General features: G+C 39.6%; 1 protein-coding gene across 3 annotated transcripts in view; it reads right to left on the bottom strand.

Moving 5' to 3' along the window:
* KIF6 (kinesin family member 6) overlaps window positions 1-25,698 on the bottom strand; it is a 386,005-nt gene that overhangs the window by 65,118 nt on the left and 295,189 nt on the right. For all 3 annotated transcript variants that reach the window (XM_015069784.3, XM_027057824.2, XM_027057825.2), the window contains one exon: window positions 24,790-24,845. In XM_015069784.3, coding sequence (XP_014925270.2) covers window positions 24,790-24,845 — 56 coding nt within the window. The remainder of the gene's footprint in view (window positions 1-24,789; window positions 24,846-25,698) is intronic.

Below are 25,698 nucleotides of genomic sequence, written 5' to 3'. Positions count from 1 at the left end.
TCCAAGTTCTTTGTCAGAGATGGTATTTGAAAATATTTTCTTCCAGTCTGCCACTTGTTTTTTCATTCTCCTAATAACGTCTTTCACGGAGCAAAAGTTTTAATGGTGACAAGTGCAATTTATCGCTGGTTTTCTTCGGTGGACTGTACTTTTGGTGTAGTACCCAAGAATCCTGGCCACGAAGAGCTCCTCTAATGTTTTCTTCCAAAATTTTATTGTTTTACATTTTATGCTTGGATCTCTCATCTATTTTGACTTAAATTTTGTGTATGGTATAAGAACAGGCTTTTGTTGTGCATGCAGATGTCCAATTGTACTAGTATCAGTTGTTAAAAAGATGATTCTTCCCTGTTATGTTAGCACCTTTATTGAAAGTCAATGGACCATCAGTGTGTGGGGTCAGTTTTTGTACTTTCTAACCTGCTCCATTGATCTGCATGTCCAACTTTCTGCCAATGTCAAAACTGTCTTGACCACAGCAGCTTCCAGTAAGTCTTAAAATTGGGTGGTGCGAGTCCTCCAGCATTATTCTTTTATAAAATTGTTCTGACAGTTCTAATTCCATTGCCTTTTCATATACATTTTGGAATCACCATCTCTATAACTACAAACAGTTCTGTTTGGGTTTGATCAGAATTATATTAAATCTAATGATCAGTTAGAGAGAACTGACATCTTTTCTATATTGATTCTTATAATTTATGCACACAGCATGTCTCCACTTACTTGGGTCCTTTTTTATTCCTTTCATTAGAGTTTGGTAGCTTTTGGCATGGAAATCTTCCATATGCTTTATTAGGTTTATACCTATTTCTTTATTTTTGAACTACTTTAAATTATGTATTAATTAGTATATATGTTATATAACTATCTGATATATAAAAGTATAAAATGATAAATATTTAGTTTTGATTGTCAATTGTTCATTATTAGTATGTAAAGTATGATTAACTTTTGTGTATGGACCTTATATCATGGAACCTTGCTAAACTCCTTTATTGCTTCTAGGAATTCTTATAGATTCTTGGAATTCTCTGAATAGACAAATATATCATGTGTAAATAGGGACAGTTTCATTACTTCTTTTCAAATTCTCTGCCTCTAAAATTTTTTTTTGAAAATGTTCATTTATTTTTGAGAGTGAGATAGCATGGATTGGGGCGGTGCAGAGAGAGAGAGAGAGAGAGGGAGACAGAGAATCCAAAGCAGGCTCTGCGCTGTCAGTGCAAACCCGATGTGGGGCTCACAACTCACAAATCGGGAGATCACGACCTGAGCCACCAAGGTGCCCCTCGGTGCCTTTTATATATTGCACTGGCTAGAACTTCTGGCATTGTGTTAAACAGGAGTAGTAAGAGTTAATAATTTCAATTGTTGCCTATTTTAGAGAGGAAAGCATTAAGTCATCCACCATCCAGTGGATGTTAGCTGTGAGTTTTTAATAGCTGCCCTTCATCAGGTTGAGGAAGCTCCCTTCTACCTCTAGTTCACTAGAGTTTTTGTTGTGAATGAATGTGAAATTTTACCAAATATTTTTCTGCTTCAATTGGTATGATCATGTGTTTTTCTTCCTTACCCTGTTAATATGGTCACTTGTATTGGCTGATTTTTGAATACTGACCCAGAATTGTTTTCCTGAGGTAAACCTCATTTAGCTGTGGTGCTTTTTTTTTGATCATGCTTATCTATTTTTTTGTACTTTTACTATATATGTATATACATAATATAAAATATTGTTCTGTATATTTTAAATGACATATACATAATATACTGCATATATTCTACAACTGGCCATTCTGTTCATCTTTTTTTTTTAATATGAAATTTACTGTCAAATTGGTTTCCATACAACACCCAGTGCTCATCCCAACAGGTGCCCTCCTCAATGCCCATCACCCACTTTCCCCTCCCTCCCACCACCCATCAACTCTCAGTTTATTCTCAGTATTTAAGAGTCTCTTATGGTTTGCCTCCCTCCCTCTCTAACTTTTTTTTTCCCCTTCCCCTCCCCCATGGTCTTCTGTTAAGTTTCTCAGGATCCACATAAGAGTGAAAACATATGGTATCTGTCTTTCTCTGTATGGCTTATTTCACTTAGCATCATACTCTCCAGTTTCATCCACGTTGCTACAAGTGGCCAGATTTCATTCTTTCTCATTGCCAAGTAGTATTCAATTGTATATGTAAACCACAATTTCTTTATCCATTCATCAGATGATAGACATTTAGGCTCTTTCCATAATTTGGCTATTGTTGAGAGTGCTGCTATAAACATTGGAGTACAAGTGCCCCTATGCATCAGCACTCCTGTATCCCTTGGGTAAATTCCTAGCAGTGCTATTGCTGGGTCATAGGGTAGATCTATTTTTAATTTTTTGAGGAACCTTCACACTGTTTTCCAGAGCGACTGGTGCATTATTCTTTTTATATATTGCTGGATTCAATATGCTAACCGTTTGTTTGGGTTTTTTTCTAATAGGCTCCATGCCCAGCACAGAGCCTAATATGGGGCTTGAACTCATGACCCTGCGATCAAGACCTGAGCTGAGATCAAGAGTCGGATGCTTAACTGACTGACCCACCCAGGTGCCTCAATATGCTAGTATTTTCAATGTATTTTTATAGAGGATATTAGTCTATAGTTTTCTTGTGAGGTCTTCATTTGATTTCGTATCAAGATAATACTGTCCTCATAAAATGTGTTGGGAATGTTCCTTCTTGTTTTTTTGGAAAAGATAGTATGGAATTGGTATTATTTATTTTTGTAAATGTTGGGCAGAATTCTAGAGTGAAATTACCTGGGCTAGGAAATTTCTATTTTTGGAATACTTTCAATTATGAATTCAATTTTTAAAATAGATATAGTAGCATTTAGGTTACCTAATTCTCCTTGAGTCAGTTTTAGTAGTTTGTGTCTTTCAAAAAATTTGTCCAATTTATCTAATTGTAAAATTTGTCCATTTTATCTAAATTGTAAAATTTGTATAGATTGTTTGCAACAGTCCCTTATCCTTTCAATGAATGTAATGATATCCCTCTTTCATTCTTGTTATTGGCTATATGTGTATTTATTTCTTTGTCAATCTAGCTAGATGTTTATCAATGTTATTGATGTTTTCAAAGAACCAGTTTTAGTTTCATTTGTTTTAATTGTTTTTCTCTTTTCATTGATTTTTGGTCTTATCTTTATTATTTCCTTCCTTTTGCTTTTGAATTATTTTGCTCTTTCTAGTTTCTTAAAGTGGTAGCTAAGGTGGTTGATTTAGAGCTTTTTTTTTTTTGATGGGGGGGCCAATATATGTGTTTAATGCTATAAATTTCCTCCTAACTACTGCTTCAACTGCAACCCACAGATTTTGATTTGGTTTATTTTCATTTTCCATCAGTTGAAAATGTTTCCAATTTCTCTCGAGACTTTCTTTCTGATTCATAGGGGTTTCGGGGAAAATGTATTGTTTAATTTCCAAGTTTCCAGAAATTTTCCATTAGGTTTCTACTATTGCCTTCAAGTTTAATTCCATTATTGTAAGGGAACATATGTCATATTTTTTTCAATTGTTTTAAATTTGTTAACGTTTGTTTTATAATCTAGACTATGGTCTGTCTTGGTGAATGCTTCATGCACACCTGAAAACAATGTATGTTCTACTATTTATAGAGTATTCTGTAAATGCCAATTACATCTGGTTGGTTGATCTAGCTGTTCAGTTCTTCTATATCCCTGTTAATTTTATTTGTTCTATTGATTACTGAGAGAAGAGTATTGATATCTCCAGCTATAACTGTGAATTTGTCCAGTTCTCCCTTCAGTTTTTGCTTCATGTATTTTGAAGTTCTGTTTTTGACACATACACATTCAGGACTGCTAGGACTTCTTGGTGGATTGGCCCTTTTATCCTACGTCATGTTCCTCTTTATATTGGTAATTAATTCTAAGTAATTTCCTTGCTTTGTAGTACACTCTGTCTGAATTTAATAGAGCCATGCAAGATTTCTTTTGATTAGTGTTTGCATCCTTTATTTATATCATTATATTTAAGTTAGAGTTCTTGCAAATAGCATGTGCTTGGATCTTTTTTTTTTTTAAATCAATTTTGCCAGATTCTCCCTTTTAATTGGTATGTTTGGACTGTTTATATTCAATGTAACTATTGGTGTGTTTATATTTAGGTATACCATTGTCTTACTTGTTTTCTGTTTGTTCTCTCTGTTATTCATTGTCTCTTCCCTTTCCCATCTTCTTTTAATTTATTTGAGTGTTTTTAGAATTCCATCTTAATTAATTAATTCAATTTTTAATTATATTTCTTTGTATAGTTTTTCAAGTGACTAGTTAGGGGTTACACTATATACCCTTCACTTTTCAGAATATACTTAGAATTAATACTTAACCAGTTCAAGGGGCATGTAGAAACCTTATCAACTGCAAGGAGCAGTGAATCTCTGCTATGCTAAAGGCTTTATGCAAATAAAAGGGGTGGGGCAGTGCAGTGATCAAACAAGCCTGGAAAATGATGGGTTAAACAAAACAGTTGTATGGGGGAGACTTCCCAGAGAGACCTTGAGTAAATTAATGCACACTATGGCTCTTTAAAGGCAAAGGTAGGCTATTTAGCATCTCTCAAACTTTCTGATCAGAGAACCCCTTGTTCATGGATTTTTCCCAGGACTATGCTTTATGGAAGGCTGCCTTCTATGTGGTACATGCCCCACATTTAAAAAACTGAATTGGCATAAGGTAAGTCTTACCCTTTTCATTTGTTATTCCTCCACATATTTGAGGACAGCATATTTCTCCTTTTTTCCCCCATATTAACTACTCTCTTTAGAGTTCCTTCCCCTGTAATTGTCACCAACCTTTCTTATCATTACTTTATTAAGTCTTTCTGCCTTAGACACTGGAAGACCTAGGAACACAGGTTTGCCATTTATCCCCATGAGCTCCCACTTGTGGGCATGTTCATTAACAACCTTCAAGAATGGGGTGTCCAGAATGAACCTGCCATGTCAGAGGCAACCCAACCAAGGTAATCCAATGTGTGAGAATGTCACTACTGCCATGTTTTGGACACTGCCTCTCTTTATGTGCTCAGGATCACATTGACTGTGTTGGCAGCCATCTCATGATCCTGCTGATTCACATAAAGCTAGCAGCCAATTGAGATCCCTGGCCCTTCTACACAGGGAGCTGTTTCTCCTGATACTCCTGATACTTCTAGTTTTGCCATTTTCTTTTTGTTTGTGTGTTTAAAATAGCTTTATTGAGATATAATTCACATAGCATAAAATTCACCCACTTAAAGTATACAATCCAATAGGTTTTGGTAGATTCACAGCTGTGCAACAACTGCCACAATTAATTTTAGAACATTTCTATGATGCCCAGAAGAAACGCTCTGCCCTTTAGTTATTACTTCTTGGTATCCCCCAACCCTCTGGAGCTAGGCTACCACTAATCTACTTTCTGTCTTTATAGATTTGCCTATTTTGGACATGTCATATAAATAGAATCATGTGTGGTCTTTTGTGACTGGCATCTTTCACTGAGCATAATGTTTTCCAGGCTCATCCACATAGTAGCATGTGTCACTAATTCATGCTTTTAAAAATAATATTCCATTGTATGGATAGAGCATAATTTGTTTATATATTGATCAACTGATGGACATTTGGGTTGTTTCCACCTTTCAGCTATTGGGAAGAATGGTGCTATGAACATTTGTGCACAAGTTTTTGTGTGAACATATGTTTTCAATTCCTTTGGGTATATACCTGGGAATGGAATTTCTGGGTCATGTGGCACTTATGTTTACCTTTTTGAGGAACTGCAAGACTATTTTCCAAAGTGACTGCTCCATTTTACATTTCCACCAGCAATATACCAGAGTTCCAATTCCTCTATATCCTCTCCAACACTTGACTTTTTGGAGAAAAACTGTCGTAGGGGATGTGATATGGTATCTCATTGTGGTTTTGATTTGCTTTTCTCTGATGACTAATGATATTGAGTATCTTCTGATCTACCTATTGGTCACTTATGGATCATCTTTAGAGAAATGTTTATTCAAATCCATTGCTCAGAGTTATTTGACTCTTTATTCTTGAGTTAAGGTATTCCTTTTCCATTTTGGATAACATACCCTTATCAGATATATTATTTGCAAATATTTTCTCCCATTTTGTACATTATCTTTTCACTTTCTTGATGGTATCCTTTCAAGCACAAAAGTTTTGAATGCTGGCTGAAGTCCAGTTTATCTGGTTTCTCTTTTCCTGCTTATGTTTTTCATGTCATATCCCCCAAACCATTGCCAAATCCAAGGTCGTGGAGATTTATCCCTATGTTTTCTTTTAAGTATTTTGTAATTTTAGTTCTTTGATCCATTATGAGCTAATTTTCAATATGGTGTGAGGTAGAGTTCTAACTTAATTCTTTGGAATTCACTTGTGCCAGTGCCATTTGTTGAAAAGACTATCTCCCCCCCCCCCCCCCCATTTAATGGTCTCAACATCCTTGTTGAAAATCAATTGACCAGAGTTACATGGGTTTACTTCTGGACTTTTAATTCTATTCCATTGGTCTATATGTCTATCTTTATGGCAGTACCACACTGCCCTGATCACTGTTGCATTGTAGTAAGTTTTGAAATTGGGAAATGTGAGTTCTCCTAGCTTTGTTTTTCTTTTTAAAGATTGTTTTGGCTAACTTCATCCCTTGTATTCCCTTTGAATTTTAGGATGAGCTTGTCATTTCTACAAAGAAGCCAGCTGGGATTCTAATAGAGATTGAATTGCTTCTGAAGATTAGTCCAGCGAGTATTAACCGTTTTAACAGTATTAAGTCTTCTGATTCATCAATACAGGCTACCTTTCCATTTATTTAAATCTTTAATTTCTTTCAACAATGTTTTGTAGTCTTCAGAGTATAGGTTTTGTAGGGTTTTTTTGTTAAATTTATTCCCAAGTATTTTATTCTGGTTGATGCATTAGTTTCTTTTTTTTTTTCAGTTGTCCATTGCAAAGTGTATAGAAATACAATTTGAATTTTGTACATAATCTTGTACTCTGTAGCCTTAATGAACTCTATTAGTTCTAATAGTCTTTACTATTGTTTATTTATTTATTTTTAGTGAATGTTTTACCATTTTCTATATATAAGACATTTATTCTATGAATAAAGATAGTTTTCCTTCTTCCTTTCCAATCCGGATAACTTTTAGGACTTTGACTTCATAATACTAAGAGCAGAATTTTACATTTATTTCTATCACATTTAATTTTGTTTGTTTTAACCATTGTTCAGTTCTTTTAATTTGGATAGTCTTCCAACACATTTTATTTGCAATTCATCTATTTATCCCCAGCAGTTGGCACAGTGTCTAGTGTTTTGCATTAAATAAATGTTTGCAAGATTAAGATTATGGTGTGATTCTGCAGTTTTGGCAAGCATGTCTTTTCTGTGTTTTTTATTGCTACAAATGTTAAATAATAGGGGTGCCATTAAAATTTCTGGGGTCCCAGGATATCAACATGGTGGTAGTGGCACCAGAACCTGCCCTTTCACAGTACACAGAAGCCACACCAGAAGTAGGAGATAGCAGCTTCAAGAAACAAATCTGCATTGGCCTTGTGGGCATGAAGTCCAGAGGATAAAGGTAAGGCATTCTCACTTGACTTGGGCAGCAAATGGCACCAAAGAGGCCAGAGCAGGAGAAGAGGAAACAGCTGCCATGATATGGGTGGGGGGAGAAGTTTTTGTGATGTGCCAATGTGAAATGCTTTCTATGGGCCCTTAAAATTAATGAAGAGAATATTCTCAGGGGTCTGGGTACCCCAGAATAAGAAGTAAGGGTAAGAGCCAAATGTGAGTCATTTCATTTCAGGCTGCTGTGGTGTGGGAAAACTTGAGCTACACGTGCAAAAGTCTCTCTGTCACCAATTATTTGATTCTTCCTTCCCTTCAAAATGCTAACCTAATTTTCTTCTTTCCCTTAACATTAATCCCCTAAACGGCCTGCTCTGCTTCTTCAAATCCCACGCAGTCCATAACACATTACGGCTGGCTTCAGTACCTCCCACCTACTAGATTTGCCTACAGCTCCTCAGATTCCACTCTCCTATCATAATCAATTGATGCGTTGATTTTTTTTGAAAATATTTTTTTCTCTCTGTTCAGATTAGATAATTTCTATTTTTCTCCCTTTAAGTTCACTAACTCCTCCCTCTGTCTTCTCCATTCTTCTCTTGAGTCCATTGGCTATTTTATTTTTCAGTCCTGGAATTTCCATTTGGTTCTTTTTATGTTTTCTATATTTTTATCGAGACTTTCTTTCAGTTTGTTTCCACGGGGTCTTCCTTAATTCCTGAAGTATGTAGCTGCTTAAAGTCTTTTAATTCCAACAGTGTCAAGTTGGGGGCTGGTTTCCATTAATTGTCTTTTCTTCGAGTTGAAATTTTTTTGGTTTTTACCTATGCCAAGGAATTTTCAATATTATCCTTAACATTTTCAGGGTCTTGTTTAAATTCTAAGAAGACTACTACTCTTTGGTTGTTTATTTGCTTTAGCAGACAATCAGCCTGGTTAGGGTCAGGTCACCAATTCCAGTGTCTTCTTTGGGCTCTGGTTCCAGTGTCAGCAGTGTTTTTGAAAGCCCATTTGGCCCATGTGTGTGCCACTCAGTGGCCAGTATAGGACCTGGGTATTGGTCTACCTTATGGCAGGATTGGCAGAGCCTTTGATATGTTCTTCGGAATTATGCACCATCAGCTTGAAAGTAAGGGGCTTGTGTAAACAACTTAATGGAATCCCTGTCTTGATCTCCCTCCTCTCTGGGATCTGCCTGACACAGTATGACTCCTTGAGGCCCACTCCTGGACTCCTCAATTCTGCCATGCAATTCTCATGATTATGTCTACACTTGGGACCAAGTGGTGGGAGGATGGAGAGAGGAAAAAGCAATGGGGAGTCTTTTCATTTTTTGGCACCACAGCTCCTGTGTTCAAAGCAAAGGAGTCTCTCTCCACCAGAATTTTAGGCTTCTGTTTGTCTGCTTCTGCTGTCACTGCCACCAGAGGATTTTCTGGGGGTGACAACTTGATGGTACTTTGGATTCTGGTCTGCTTCCCTAAGTTGCTTTCTACCACTTATTTTTCAGAGTTCTTAGCTAGCTGCCCCATGCATTCTGTCCATGGTTTACAGTTGCTTCCAGTGGGAAAGACAAGACAGAGTGTGGTTATTCCACCTTCCCCAGAACTGGAACCTCACACTATGTTTTATTCTAGGCAAGTGTTCATCTCACTGGCCAGTTGAACAGTTAGGTCTGAAAAGTCTCAGCTATAACATTTGCTTCATTTCCCTTTCTCATCATATGGGCAGACTCAATCTTCCTCTTTCACCCAGTTCATTAGCCAAGTCTATTTATATTGTACTTAATTCTTTATCACTCCTCAGACATTTGTGCCTCCATGATCCTTGGACCTACCCACTAGGCCAATTCTCAAACACAGAATCTTTCCATTACCTCTCCCACCTCTGGAGCACTATAGATCTGTCTCACATCAGATTCACATTACAGAAATTCTAATAGCCTGAATTGGGTGATGTACACAATACTTACTATATTCATCTGATGTCTTTGTCATTCTAAATTGTGTAATCTTAAGCCATTTTCATTAAACTCAGGAACAAGATCAGAGAGGGTGTTAGTGCTAGCTAATAGTGATTCAGAGGCTCTAATGAATACAGTAAGACAATAAAATTAAATACTAAGTGCAAATACTGGAAAACAATTTTTCTTTTGTGATGAATGTGATTGCATTTCTGGAAGACTCAAGAAACTATAGCAAGAAAAAGCCCATTAAAATTAAAATGAGAATTTGGTAAGATGATTAGGTATAGGAAAATATTTTTTAAAAATAGATTTTTCTACCTCAGGAAATAGAAGAATATTTCATTCACAAAAGCAACAAAGAATATAATATACTTAGGAAGAAATCCTCCTCCTTGGACTCTTATTCCAAGGACTGGCAAACTGGGGCTGGAAGGCCAATCTGTCCTGAGGTCTGTTTTTGTATGGCTTTGGACTGAGAGATAAGAATGATTTTTAGATTTTTATAGGATTGTGAAGAAGAAGAAGAAGAAGAAGAAGAAGAAGAAGAAGAAGAAGAAGAAGCAGCAGCAACAAAGACCATGCAAAGCCCACAAAACCTAAAATATTTACTATCTGGTCCCTTACAAGAAGTTTCCATAGAAGTAAAAGCCCCAATGTATAAGGATATACATGCATACTGCAGCATATTTTATGCAGCAGAAAAATGGAAATAAAGGAATACCTGTCAACTGGAAAATGATGGAATATATTAAGCTTCAGCCATTCTGTAGAATATTAGGCAGCCATTAAAAGGAATAAAATATAGCCATATATGAAATTTATATATGTGAAATTCAAGATGCAGTAAAAAGTGGGATACAGAGAAATTGTATATGATTATTTTTATCTTTTTTTTGTAAGACAAGCAACCCAATCCTCCATATAAATAAGTGAATGTTAACATAATTATATGAATATGGAGAAAGAATTCTGAATGTTAGATTAAGGGGCATGAACATTTTTTTGTTTGGCAATGGGCAGGCCTCAGAGGTTTATGAGTAGGAGTGAGGAGGAGAGAGATGGTCGGGAGCTGTGGTTTAGAGATATGAAACTTTATAATGCAATCTTTACTACTTATTGCCTGGAATTCTAATATAAAGGTGACCAACTTCCTATTGGTAGAAGACTGCCAAATCTGCTCTTTGTCTCACCACCAAACCTTCCCCCAGTGAATTTCTTGTTTAGAATCAGTGTCTGTGGGTTGTTCTTTAGCATTTGAACAGCTTTGTGGCTTTGGCAGCAGTTTGACTCAACCCTGACTATCAACTCCTCCCTCTGCTGCAACCCATCTTCTCCCCTCCAAGTGACAATAGCAGAAAGGTATTGCCATTACTGTCCCGTTGACGACTGCCTGCCGGGGAGGTCCCCATCACTCACTGATTAGTGGCTGTTAGGCCAAAGGCCTCTCTAATTCAGCTCTGCCCCCCTGTGGATATGGTATATAGCCTCCTGGATGTTGGATCCCGTTTTGCATATGACATTGCCTCCCTCATGGGACCTAATAAGACTTTTGTTCTAGTTATTTCTCTGGGGGTGAAGTAAAGCTAAACCCTTCCTGACTCCTCTCCATGACATATTTTCCCCTTTCTCCAAGGGTGTATTTACTTTTGCAGGAATATATCATTTCATAACTTTCAAACATAGACTTGACCTTGCTTTAGGTTATTGGTACAGACAATTAATAAAATTCATGTCTTTGATGTCCCTTGTCTATAAAGTTTACTTGGTACATTACCCATTTCTGTAGTCATTCCTTAACTATGTGCTCTTGTCTTCCAACAGAAGGGAGTTCCCAACGAGCCTAGTATTTGCTAATGAGTTGCTAGGTACTGCTACATTCCAATTATTTATTAGGAGGTTTTCTGGACTTCAGCATCATCTCAACATGTGTTTATAAGTTGTTTTGCAAAATACAATTAAATTTTAAAGATATTCAGGCATCATTAAAGACGTCTCCAGTAAAGATTAAATTACCAAAATCAGTCTTTGCCTCATTACAAAGCTTATGTCTTCAGCAGTAAAATCACCAGACTTGTGGTCTGGTAAAAGATTTAACCATCTGTATGCAGAAGTCATGTACTCATGTAGTAGCCAGTGGCTACAAGACAAATGATCTGAAATTATCATATCCAGTTTTGGTCCATATATGTTTGGTGAGGGCTGTGCAGTGCGACCACGGTTACCCTGGATATCTTCTTTGGGGGCAGTGCTATAGTGAAGCAGGGTGGATAACTCCCACTTATGGACAACTTCCAAAAAAAGAAGAGCAGACAAACCAGTCTTATCCAAGGCAATTTTTAAAAATTAGAGAAAAGCAACTGTCCTAGAGTTCTTCTTCCAAAAATCTTAAGAGAAAATGAAAACCAAGAGGCAGACTGGAAGAAAACATCTGCTACGTACTGAATAGACAAAGGCCCGATATCCAGAGGACACAAAGAACTCCTACAAATCAAAAAGAGCAATTCAAACCAACCAATGGGCAAAAGATGCGAAACACATGAAAAAGCGTTCAATCCCACCAGCTGTCAGGGAAATGCAAATTATGATAATGAAATAGCATTTTTTTGCTCTCCAACTGGCAAAACCTAAAATGACTGATATTATCATGGAATAAGCAAGGGTGCAGGGCATGGGTGCTGTTGCACATGGATGGGAATACAAACTAATGAAACCCTTTTGGGAAGGCAACTGGGGAGTACTCATTAAAATTAAATATACACATCGACTGTTGTTTCCCCCAATTCTACTTCTAGGCATCTAACTCAAAGAAACACTCACATTTGTACACAAAAATGCATGCATTGCTTGTGGCAGGGGGTAAAAAATGAAATGTCTGTTACAAGGAAGTGGTTAAATAGATCATGGTTTATTGATACTTTAAAATGCCTATCAACAGTGGTGAACAGTAGATCCATACTCACTGTGACATGAGAAAAGCAAGGTGCCGAATAACATGTACGTTATGGTCTCATTTATGCAACAAGCAGGGTATCTTCTTATGTGTCTGCTGGCTGGCTGGCTGTGTGTGTGTGTATGTATGTATGCATGTATGTATGTATCTATCTGTCTATATATCTCTATCTATCTAAAAATGCACAGAAGTAGGGGAAGAACATGCATCAAATTGTTGAAAGTGGTTACTCCTTTCTGGGAAGGGAGCATAACTGGTACAGGGAGAGGAAATTAAGAGACTCTTACATTTTGATATGTATATTTAAATAATGTTGTGTTTGAAATTCTACAATGAAACTGCACCCAGGAATCACATGTGCAGTTAAAGAGAGGCAGAAATTAAGCATCCAAAACATTTATTTCCTTCCTTCCTTCCTTCCTTCCTTCCTTCCTTCCTTCCTTCCTTCCTTCCTTCCTTCCTTCCTTCCAAGTTGCCAGTGCAGAGCCCAACATGGGGCTCAAACCCACGAAACTGTGAGATCAAGACCTGAGCCAAAACCAAGAGTCAGATACTTAACTGACTGAGACACCCAGGTGCCCCAAACTTATAATTTTCTAAACTCCAGATCAGGAGAGAGAGCCTAGGAAGGCAGACCTGTCCTCTCTTGGCTGACTTAGCCCTTTTCCACTTCCTGCCAACCTCTCGGCCTCCTACCTTTATTACACTGCTGGAAGTAAAGAGACGGGTAAAGGCTTTCTTCACTGGCTCCTTTTCCTTCTTTTTATCATCATCTTGGACTCAGACAGAACATGTGACCTTCCCAGGCACTTACACAGCAGGGTCCTAACACCTACTTAGTTGAGTTGTGAATTCTCCTGCCATCCAAGGGCATTGACCTTGGAGTGCAACAGAAACTGGTTCCAGCCTGGGCTTTACCCTTTGCTAGTGGTGTACTGTTCAGCATATTTAGTAACTTCCCCAGGCCTCGGCTTCTTATCTATATTAACAGGACAAAAATAGTATCTCTACCAAAGTTAGTTATTATTATTATTATTATTATTATTATTATTATTATAGTGAGGACTCCACCTCTTTGACTCTTGCTGGCCCAGAGTCTGTGCTTGAACACACAATGGCTGACCTTGAGCTTCTCTGTTTACTCCCAGTCCTTTTAGGCAACCCCAATCTGTCCAAACATTGACACCAAACTTTGGGGAGTCCTGGTGGTGCTCCCACTCACCCTGCCTGTGGCTGTCCTTTCAGCTTTGCGCAGGCAGCTGCCCAGAGTCCTGCATTACCGTTTTCCCCACACAGACTGCCGGGGCTGGGCTTTTGTTCATGAGATGCCTGATTCGTGATGCGATCTGAACTGTGCTTGGGAACATCTCTGCTTTTTAAATGTTGTCCAACAGCGGACATCTGCCCACCGGAAGGGGAACGTTGAGTCCCTGTGGAGGGGCAGATGTCTCTGCATGGTATCTGATCCCCCCTCCTCTGCAGGTCTGTGCTTTAACGGGCACATCTTGCCGTGGAGCTGCACATGCAATTGTTGGTCCCCATCAGGTAACTTGTGGTCAGGCTGTTAGGGAGTGGGGCTGGCCCGCAGGGTTGGGTTACTACATGAAGCCAAAAGCAAACCCAGGCTGTCTCCACCCTGAACGGAACGACCATTGTGGGAGAGGGATATTCACACCCTTGTGTGTCCTCTGCTTTTGAAAGCTATCGCTGGTTTTCAGCGGGGAACTCATCAGCATTTTTGGGGTCGTTGACAGTAGACACAGCAAACTCTCTGCTATTTTCAGCTCTTCCCTGAGCAGCCTCATTGACAAAGCCCCTATCCACTTCTACCCCAGCTACAGTGTGATTCCTCCTTTTGAATCAGTATAAAATAATGAAATATGCTTTTCCTCCTTAGAGGTGAAACAACACAGTACCATCTATCTTTCCCTGGTGGATCAGGAAGGTGAACCAGCTCATGCTGCTGTGTCGAAAGACAAGACCGTCTCCTTCCCTTCACAGAGTGTGGAGAGGGCCCTCAGCCTGCCGGGACCACCCACTTACAGACATGCATCTGTTATTCCTCATCCATTAGCTGCCGGGTTTACATAAAAGTTGGTACTTTTCTGCAGGGTTCTTCTGATATCCAGATAACAGTATCTGCTGGCAAAGTTATTTCTGAAATACTTGTACGGAAATTATCATGTCCAGGATGTACATCGCAGCTATGATGAGATTAGATGCATTAGCTGCCTTCTGAAAATCTGAAATGACTCTTCTATGAAGGGAAGAAATTTTATTCTAAGGCATTTCATTAAACCAAATAGGTGTTGGGAAAATTGGCTCTTTGCAAAAGATTCAACTTACAGCCTCAGCTGACGCCATATTCCACAATAAATCCTAATTGAGTTCAGTATGAAAAATAGACAATAAAAACGATAAGAAAATTTAGAAAGCTTTAAACAAATACTCGGGAATGAACAACTCATCGTTATCATTGTTCCAATGACCCTTTCCAAGTACAAAAGCAATGAAGGAAGTCATAAAAGGAAAGATCAGTGGCTTTGACTACATAAAAATAACAAAATAAAACCCTAAATATTATAACACACTTTACAAAGATTAGTCACTGTTCTGTTGGTAAAACACAGGCAAAATGGCACACTGCTTTCTTTAGAAACTGGAAATAAAGGAATTGATATAACCTTATAAGAGTTGGAACTAGCAAAAATCTTTACACAGCTCTCTGTGAGATAAAGCCAAGGGGATACAGGATGTCAATCACTGCACCTGTTCTACCCATCCTCCTTTTAAAAGAGAAACCCCTCCTGTCACACTGCTGCCCAGGTGGCCACTTTCTGAAACACAAGACCTCTGTTCCTCCCTGCCTGCCTGAACCAGGGGTAGGTTTCTGACCTAAAGACAGCACATTCTTAAGCTGGCCAGCAGCTGCTGTCCTTGAGGCCTAGAAAAGATATATTGGGTCACTCCAGTTTTCTTTCTTGTAACTTTGAGCTCAGAAATAAGCAAATAAGTAGCTCATTAACCTTGAGGACAGAGAGTTAAAGGATGCTTTCAGGAATAGCTGGGGCCAGAGCAAACCAAAGGCATGGGCAAGGGGGTCCTAGGCTCAGCAGGATGAGCAGCTTACAAGAGCAAGCATGCACAGAGGGGGCCAGAGGCCCTGAGGGAGGCAGGAGGAAGGGGCCCTGGGCTTTGGAGACACCGTGACTCCTGATGGTCCCCCGGGTCCTGGCTCTGGCTCTCATTTCAGCTTGAGGGGTCTCAGATATCGTCACTGTATATTGATGAGAGTTTTGCATCCTAAGCCTGAGGTAGCTCAACTGGGTTTCTATTTCTGAAAATAGAAAGAGCCAAACTAAATGTGATTATTTCTATGACCTAAAACACTATTCAAAGTGATGTGGGCTTCATCACTGAGAGGCAGGAATGGGAAATCATTACAGTAAGTAGAAACCTAATGAATGGTATCTTATCGTTTGTGAAGAAAAGGCTATAATGCACAGAAGGGGGCTGGTCATCCTGGAGACCAACTGTAATGGCTGCAGGGATATTTGCTCCTGTGGGCAATGGACACCCTATAAGGCTTTGGCACTGCTGTGAGAACCTATCTTTCAAAGCTCTTTTCTTCGTTGTGATTCTCTTTGTGCTTAGGGATGCCTATTTGCCAACCTTCCAATAACTAATCTATTTTGTTTCTTAAGAGAAGATGCCCCAGATGGAGGCAGTTTAAGAGTTCCTATCTAGAGGGGCTCCCGGGTGGCTCAGTTGGTTAAGTTTCTGAGTCTTGATTCAGCTTAGGTCATGATCTCATGGTTTGTAAGATCAAGCCCTGCATTGGGCTCTGTGCTGACAATGCGGAGCCTGCTTGAGATTCTCTCTCTCCTCTCTCTCTCTTCCTCTCCTCTGCTAGTGCGCTCTCTCTCTCTCAAAAATAAACAAATGCATTTAAAGGGAAAAAGAGTTCCTGTCTATAAAGGAACATCCTCCATGATAAATTTAAAAATTGCTTCTCTGGTTTACAGTGAGTTTGACTGGCATGTTTTTTCCTGAATCCATCCAGACAGAGCCAGATCCTGGACCCTGGTTCATTTACCAAGGTGAGACCACCTTGTCAGGACTCTGGGAAAGCAGCCATCCATCTTTTTTGGCTGTCAGTCCAAACAAATCATGGCTTCCTTCTTATACATGACAATTATTAGAGTCACCTCTTGTCATTTAATACACTCTACAGCCTTCTGACTTGCTCAAATCATTTTTTGTTTGTTTGATCTCCAAACTCTGACAGCAAAGCACTCAATCAATTCCGTGGAGCCATCATACATACTGGTTATGGGCTGTCACTCAGATAACTGCATGTCTTGGAGTTTTAATGCTCCAAATTGTGACAGAAGGGACCTTGAGAACTCAGCTTTGCTCTTTTTGTTTCTAGATGCCAAGAGTTATCTCACAGAGATGCCTATCAATCCTGCTTTGAAAGATTCCTAGGGTCCCTTTCCATTTAATTACCTTTTGGACACAATGTTTTTGCACGTGATTAGCAGTATTTTCAATACACCTGAAAACTACTTTTTCCTTTTTGAGTCTCTTTAAAGATGAATTACAATTTATCGGTCACTGTGCATGACATCACATCATATACAGTCAGTCTGCTTATAAATGTGTTCCCTTGGCAGAAACCAGTGTCATGCGGCAGCTGCATTTGCTCACAAAGGATATTTTCTCTAGTAAGTTAAAGTTTTGCACCCCCAAGAAGAAGTCACCAAATATAATGTCAGCTTGCAGAGCTGAGCCCAGTTGGCTGTAGAGAGAAGCAGAGGGCTGTACACAGTCCCCTTCTCCCCACATTCCTTCTCTTGGTCCAGTGTGGCCAGTGCTCCTGGGTAGAAGAAAGGGGTTTATTGTATGGCTCTTCTCATCCTTGAGCGTGTTATTCGCATTTCTGTAACTCAGCGCCTCAACACTTCCTTATGCACTCTTCTATCACGAAGCCTCAAATTAGCAAAAAAAATATTTGATGTTTTCTTTTTTAATGTTTTTTTCCCATGAGTGGGGGAGGGGCACAGAGAGAGGGAGACAGAGGATCCAAAGCAGGTTCAGTGCTGACAGCAGAGAACCTTGAATTCAGGAACCGTTGAGACCGTGACCTTGGCCAAAGTCACATGCTTAATGGACTGAGCCACCCAGGTGCCCCCAAAATCTGATGTTTTAGAGAGTGTTTCCCTGTATGTGTTAGGAATTTAACATTTCTTCCTATTTATATCAGTTTTTTAAATTAGGATTGTAATTGGTTTTGTTAGAGCTACAGTTATAGAGTTGCATGGGTTTTGAGAGAGTTTCCCAATCTCAATTTTCTTACTATCCCTATTATTTTTTAGAATGTAATTGTGCATTTCTTCCATTATAGCAGAAGCACCCAAAACTTAAAACCAGTTTTTAAGTTCCCCATGCACAGCTTTCTGTTTTGTAGGATAAATTACTTTAACTGTTATCTTTTCTCATAGGACCTCCAATTCATTCCTTTACAGATGTCTTTTTGTTTCAACCCACAGACAAATTTCTGAAAAGGTCTGTAATGAACGTGGTTGTTGGGTGCCCTGCATTTCTCCCTTTGGAAAGATAACTCTTCAATTGGGTTCAGTTTATGTGGTGCAGGCGGCAGATTAAGCCCCAGCCTGAGGAATGGGCACAGCATCTAGGCCCAGCCAAAGTGTTTCATTCCCCTTGGACAGAGGGATTGCTTTAGAGATGGGCACATGGCTTAAGCCAGGCTAAGCATCCTCCCTTCAGGGACTTTTGCCAGCCTTGTGGGGAAAGATCCCATTTACTGGGATTATGAATTCCACAGACCATGTAAACTGAGAGCTTTCAGAGGTACTTTGTCACTAAATGGGGTGAGGCCATCAGGGAACTTAGTCAAGTAGCACTGAGAGATGGAAGGAGGGGTAGGGAGAGGAGGAGAAAAAGGAAAAAGAGGAGGAGGAGGAGGAAGAGGAGGGGGAGGAAGAGGATGAGGACGGGGAGGACGAGGACGAGGAGGATGAGGAGGAGGGAGAGAAGGGTACATGTGAAACCAGCTGCACTCCTTCGACTTCTGGGTTACACAAGACAGTAAATTTCCTTTTATGCTTATAGCCAAACATACTGGCCAATACAAACTGAGCACAGGTTAACTGAATTTTTTTGATAAGTGTGTTAAAAAAATCACATGAACACTCGAATTCACAGAGCTTGTTATTTAAAATAAACATGTGGTGGGGGCACCTGGGTGGCTCAGTCGGTTAAGCGTCTGACTCTTGATTTTGGCTCCGGTCGTGATGTCACAGTTCCTGAGTATGAGCCCCACACCGCGCTCTGCGGAGCCTGCTTAGACATCTCTCTCTCTCTCCCTCTCTCTGTGCCCCTCTCCTGCTCGCAAGCTCTCTCTCTCAAAATAAATAAATAAACTTAAAAAAATTATAAAGTAAACATGCGGTGAATTGTTTAATAAAGCCAAAAATCTACTCTGTAACTTTTTAGTCATTACTTTAGCTGCTTTTTCTGAACCATCTCTCTTCTCATACAGAAAAGGCAATGTGCATATGGAAATACTGGGCAGAGTGAGTCTTGGCTTCTGCATTTCTTAGCTTTGAGAATATAGTATTTTTCCACTTTATGGTAACACGTTTTTATTTTGTGGTCACTGATGACTCCTATGCCTGCCCTTAATTGGGCTTTCTGTAGTCCTTATTGGTGCGGGTGTTGGTACTTAGGCATAAGTGCTTCGTGACCCCCATTCCTACTAAACCTCATCTAAGTTAATGATTTGAATTCTCTCATGTTTTCTGAAGCATCTCTAAACCCACTCAGTTGGAATTGTACGGAGCCTGAAAATACAATCCTGCTATTCTATTTTCCGAACCATTGAAGATGATGGTTGAAACCCATGTGGGACACTGAATCCTACCAGAGCTGCTTCAAGTCCACAGTGTATCTTTCTGCAAACCAGAAAAAATCATCCCTTCCTAAGGGCAGACGTAACCCTGGGCTGGTGCATATGGAAATGAGAGCAAGGCTGGGTTTCACCCCACTGGCCCCTGCAACTAAGCCCCAATATGTACTAGATGACCTATCATTAATCATGTTACAAAGACCCTTTTAATCTTCTTGGGCTGTGTGTGCATGAGCTAGGGTGTTGTTTGAAGCTTTCATTGGGCACACTGGATAAAGGCCAAAGATTCAGGAAAACTGAGTAACAAACAGCTGAGTGAAATTTCAAATGTGGAAGAAAAATTCAAAGTCAGAGAAATCTGAATTTATGGAAATATGAAACTGTATTTAAAGGTTTTTGAGTGGGGAGTGCCTGGGTGACGCAGTTGGTTAACATTCGACCCTTGGTTTTGGCTCAGGTCATGATCTTGGAGTTCATGAGTTTGAGCCCCATGTCAGCGTCTGTGCTAACAGTGCAGAACCTGTTTGGGATTCTCTCTCTCCCTCTCTCTTTGCCCCTCCCCTGCTATCACTTTCTTAAAATAAATAAATAAATACACTTTAAAAAGTTAAATAAAAGTTTTGAAGTTGGACAGAAATGGAATTTAATTCCAACTTGGTCACTTAGCAGGCAACCTCACTGAAACTCCAATTTTTAAAATCCACAAAATAATGATAATTCACTAGAATTTCACAGACTCTAGACTACCTCAATATTAAGACTCTTCTTCATTCCAGAAGTTTGCAAAACATGAAAAAAATGGCCAGGTGGGATGGCCAAATGTATCTTGATTTCAGAGGTGTTAAGACTAAAAACTGTGGTCTAGAATATACAATATATGGTAATACCCCTGCCCCCCTTATGGGTAATGGCTCTTCTTTGAAAGGATTAAAGGAGATAGCATATGTCATGTTCTCGGCATAGCACAGTCAGTGCTCAATAAAAGGTGGAAGCTGTTGTTGGGGTGGTTGTTAATCGGAGCTAGTGTCAATGAGTAACAAAAGAATACACTTAATTCAGGTCTTCAGAATCTAGCAGAATGACCTGGATGTCATCTTTCCCCTACTCCCAGATAAGATACTAGAAGCCAACATGCACCAATAGGTCTAGAAGTAAACCTCAAGAGAAGATCAAAGCACAGAAAATGCACACAACTGAAAATCTTCCTATTTGTTCTGCTGATGGAGACCCAGATCTGAGGAATGATTTTCCCAATGCCCAAATGTATAAGAGAAATGTTTAAAATTTTTTAAAATGTTTATTTATGTTTGAAAGAGAGAGAGAAAGAGCAGGGGAGGAGCAGAGAGACAGGGAGACACAGAATCTGAAGCAGGCTCCAGGCTCTGAGCTGTCAGCACAGAGCCTGACTTGGGGCTTGAACCCACAAGTTGTGAGATCATGACCTGGGCTGAAGTCAGGTGCTTAACTGACTGAGCCACTCAGGTGCCCTGAGAAATGTTTTGTTTAAGAGTGTTGTTCAAATGGTGGGTTGGGGTCCTTTGAATTTGTAGTACAAGAAAAACCTTCCAGAGTGTTTTGTTAGTTTTCTAGTGTTTGGTTTTCCCACTTACCTCCCGCTATAGCTATTTCTATTACATTTCCTATGATTTCTGAATTGACTTCTGATTGGCTTACTAGTGAAAACCCTTCTGTACAGCATCCGGTGACATTAGTTTTCATTTAGGCCTGGAGAGGTCAGTAGAGGATGAAGAGGTGCGAAGAGGTGCCAAAAGGTGCCAGTCAAATTCTTTCACCTGCCTCCAAAGCAGCTGGTTCCTAGACTGGTCTCGGAGTGGGACTTCTGCCAAAGAACAGCCCTTCAATTGTTTCTTGTTGCCAGAGACAATGCTGCCAATCATAGAACACGGACATAGAAGAACGAATTCCAGAATTCTAGTAAGTGAGAAATGGCCTGGTTGATGCCACTGCTTCTAACACAGTCTCATTCTTTCCCCACAGTTTGGGCTCAGTAGCATTTTTAGAGATAGGATGAATGGAAGCAGGGTGTATGTGAATGTTTAAATGCACAGCCCATGTGATGAAAAGCAGTCTAATGCTCTTGTGTATGAGACAGGGAAATACAGTGAAGATAGCTCTCCTACACCAACAAAGACTCTACCTTTTTTCAGGGAGATCTTAAATTGGCTATTTCTTCCATTTCTGATTTCAACTGATTCAACATCAGAATTGATGCAAATGGTGTACAGAGAAGGACAGAAAAGGACTTGGTGGCAAGAATGTATCTACCTAGTTTGGGGTGGCTTATTATAAGAAAAGGAAATAATATGGAGGTTTTGGTTGACTTATGCCATGTAAAAATTGGATATTATGTGTTTACAGCTGAATTGCTAGCCTCCAAGAATTTTGATGATGAAACTTGAGTGGTAGCTCTTGATCACAATGTCAGAGAAAACCAGATTACCCAGGAAGACAACCTAAATGTGACACGTGGGCTGGTCGATCTGTAGTTCACAAATACAGCTTTCATTTCCTCTCTGCAGGCCAATTCCATGTGCACTCCACAGCATCCCATTCCTGCCCTGGGGTCCAGAAGCAGGATGTGGCACAGTTTGGGCATGGAGCTGAGTCACCATCCCACACATGTGATGGTACATCTGTGCCAAGCTCCCACCTCCTGACTCTTACATTCACTAAGTCTAAGATTCCAGTCACTGGGGACTGAAAACTCCACTTGATTTAATTTCTCCCTAGGAAAAATGCACTTAGAAAGGTCATTAATATCCTGAAACGTTTCCTTCAATACTGCCTTGGAGATTTTAAATTTAAATGTGTGTACAAGTTCCACGTTATACTTCCTTAATCTTAACCTTGTCAGAACATGCAGTAATGACCCCATGGTAGGCTACTTTTGGGGTTAAGCACCATGAGAGCTGGTTCAGTAATGAGGCTGAGTCTCAGTGATCTACTCACTGGGGCCCCCTTGGATCAAGAACACATTTGGAAGATGGGTGGCCAGGGGATGGGTCTTAGTCTGCTCTTTGCATAAAGTAAAGTAAGAGTGACACTGGCTTTATTAGGACCACTAAACTACCACTTTATTGGTAGCAGTGAATACTTGAATCTCAACATTGGTATGAGCTCTGCTGGTTATGATCCAGAAAAAAAACAAAGGTCCACTTGCCCAAGGTTTCTGCTAGCATATCTGGACCCTTTGTGTGTTCAGATCATCCTCTCTGAGAGATGAATTACAGCCATAGGGCAGCCTCTGACTTGCCTCCTCTTGAGAGGCAAACTGGATCCATGAACATATGATACTGGACCAAAATTATGGAGAATTCAGAATTATCTGTGATAACAACCTATACTCAGAGTGAAAAATTATATTAGTGTAGGTCATTGGTGTCTTTCATCATGAGTCTATTTCATTAGTGTTGGAATGAACACTTTGGTTTTACTTTGGTTTAGTGAGTTAGATATTTTTCAAGAGCAAAACTTTGTATCACTTTTGGGGGAAGAAGCAGTTTATAAAAGGTCTTTTCCTCTTATGTCTCCAGGGATGAAAACAGACCACTGGGTTCTTTGAGTCCCACAAGACTGACGAGTTGGCCCTGGATATGCTGAGGCCTGCTCCCCCTCCCTTCCTTTCAGGCCACCCAGCTGGGTGGGCCAGCAGAGCCCTGCTTCTGGGACCAGGCTGTGCCCCAGCAGGGTCTGCTTTGCTTGAAGTCCTGGCCCTGTTGAGGGGCACTTATCTAGAACCAATTTCCTTATTGTTTTGGCCACTGACCCCTCTGAGAATCAGATAAACTAGGGATATTTTCTCCAGAAAAATGTATGTACCCTTAATGCCCAGTTTTTTCATGTAGTTTCAGGCATTTGGGAATCCAGGTCAAGAAAGAAGTGTGTAACCTTTTTTTCTTGCCAGGGATCCTTCTGGCAGTCTGATGAAGCTATGGACCCTCTTTCAGAATGATAATTTTTAGGGTGCATAAAATAAAAAAACTTTGGATTTTAAGAGAAATCAGTTATACCTGAAATAGTTATCAAAATTTTTTAAATTTTTGTGATACAAAAATATCAATATGATATGCTTTTATATAAATGCATGGAATTAAAAGATCTAATGGTGAGTCTAATAACTACCATAATTTTGAAGTACTGATGAGCATAAAAGATATTTTATGATATCTGCCATACTGCAATTCTACTGGTAGTAGGTGTTGCTGGTCCTACTGGGCTTGGCTGCCTACAACATCACTGTCACTGAAAGTATAGCTAAATTGCAGTTAGTTTGGTGAAAGCAAAGGCTCATTCCGCCTCATCTCCCTCCCCCATCCTAGTTCCTAGAACTTAGGTTGAGAACTCCTGAGACTCTAGAGATTTTCTGCATGGTGCTGGGCATGGCTCAGGGACTGGCTGCCTCAGGTTGTAGAGGAGAACATAAGCCGCCTGTTTGGTGACTGAGTGCCCAAGGCCATTGTAATTTTCCATATTCTGTAGGAAAAGCCAAAGGGGACACTCACGGCCGCTTCTGTCCTCACTTATGGGGGAAGGGAGGTGGAGACAAGAGAGATGCAGGAAGTCAGCTGTGATCAGGGAGGTAACTTCTGCTTTCTCAAGCAGGAGGCAAAGGCACAAGGGGTCCCTCTCCAAAGCTGTCTCAGCCAGGGAGATGGGTCCTTGGGTATCTTCTAGCTTGGGATGAAGGAAATATTTTCCTATCACTTTGATAAAAATACAGGGCACACTTTTATTGAGTTTGCCTCCTGCCATAACCTCATCTTTCCAGGAATTCTCACCTAAGTGGGGAGCCCTGCTGGACTGCTTGTGTCCTGGGAAGGCACAGAGACTCATTTTCCTTCTCCTCTTCCTACTGGCTTACTGAATGGTGCCAAAAAATGCACACCTGTGCCAAAAACACTAAGTCTAAGCTTGGGGCAAGGGGTGTAAAAGTGTTTCACAGCACTTGAAAATACAAAACATTACTGTAATCTTGCCATTATGACTAGTTGAGCTATTGTTAAGGAACACTAGGGAAAAGCAAAACTTTCTCATTGGGATGCTAGAGCTCAGGCCTGCATGAGGATGAAACATTCAAGTTCAAGATGAAAGAAAACACTTTTCCTGATGGATGGTAGGAGAGATGACAAACTTCCAAGGAAAGGCACTTTCAGAGCGGCTTCCTTGGCAGGGGTCTCTTGAAGCTAGGCTTCATGGTTATTTGGAGGCACATCATGACCTGATTTTCACCAGGAAAATGGTCTGTGAAAGAGGCTTACACAATATCATCTGCTTACCAATTTTACTTCTTGTTTCATTTATACTTTCTCCCAGGGCCTTTGCTTCAGAAAATCTGGAGAGGACAAAAAAAAAAAAAAAAAAAGAATTTAACTTTTTCTGTTCATTTCAAATTATGCTTTAAAAATAATAGATTCCAGAGAACTCTCTAAAATAATTTAAAATGTTATGGAAAGATATAAAATAGAATTTAAATAAATTATATATATTAGCATTAAAAATAGAGATAAAATTCATATTAATTACTGGTATCATGAATTTTTACTTCTCTATCCGCCACGGAATTTTCATTTTCATATTCTGTAATTTATGACTTGCAATTTTGAGTGTTTTATGATGCAAGGGAACCAGAATAAAGCATGGCTGTTAGACTTTTGTATGCTGCTGTGTTCTATTCATCATAGTACCAAGATCCTATAGTTGTAGTCAAGAATGCATACTTACTATAACTTAAATAACATTTTTTTTTTCTGAGTGTAAAGTAATAGATCAGAGGCTGGCAAAACTATAGCTGGTCACGAGACACATCCAGCCTACTGCCTATTTCTGTAAATAAAGTTGTACTGGAACACAGTCACCAGCATTCATTTATATATTGTCTATGGATGATTTCATGTTGCATTGGCAGAGTTGAGTAGATGTGACAAAGACTGTACAGCCTGCAAAGCTAAAAATATTTACTAGCTGGTCCTTTACAGAGAAAGGTTTCTGACTCCTGTTATATGTGATGTTTAATCAGCTTTTGAAAATATGAAAACAAGAAAAAAATCCCTAATAGCCCCTACCCAGAAATTAGCACATTTTGAGCTCCAGCCAGTTAAAAAAAATATTTTTTAATGTTTATTTATTTTTGAGAGAGAGAGAGAGGGTTAGGGGCAGAGAGAGAGAGGGAGACAGAGAATCTGAAG

Source organism: Acinonyx jubatus, chromosome B2 (assembly GCF_027475565.1).
Source record: "Acinonyx jubatus isolate Ajub_Pintada_27869175 chromosome B2, VMU_Ajub_asm_v1.0, whole genome shotgun sequence".
NCBI classification, from domain to species: domain Eukaryota; kingdom Metazoa; phylum Chordata; class Mammalia; order Carnivora; family Felidae; genus Acinonyx; species Acinonyx jubatus.
The sequence above is the reverse complement of the archived record's forward strand: the minus strand, read 5'-3'. Positions and strand labels throughout refer to the sequence as shown.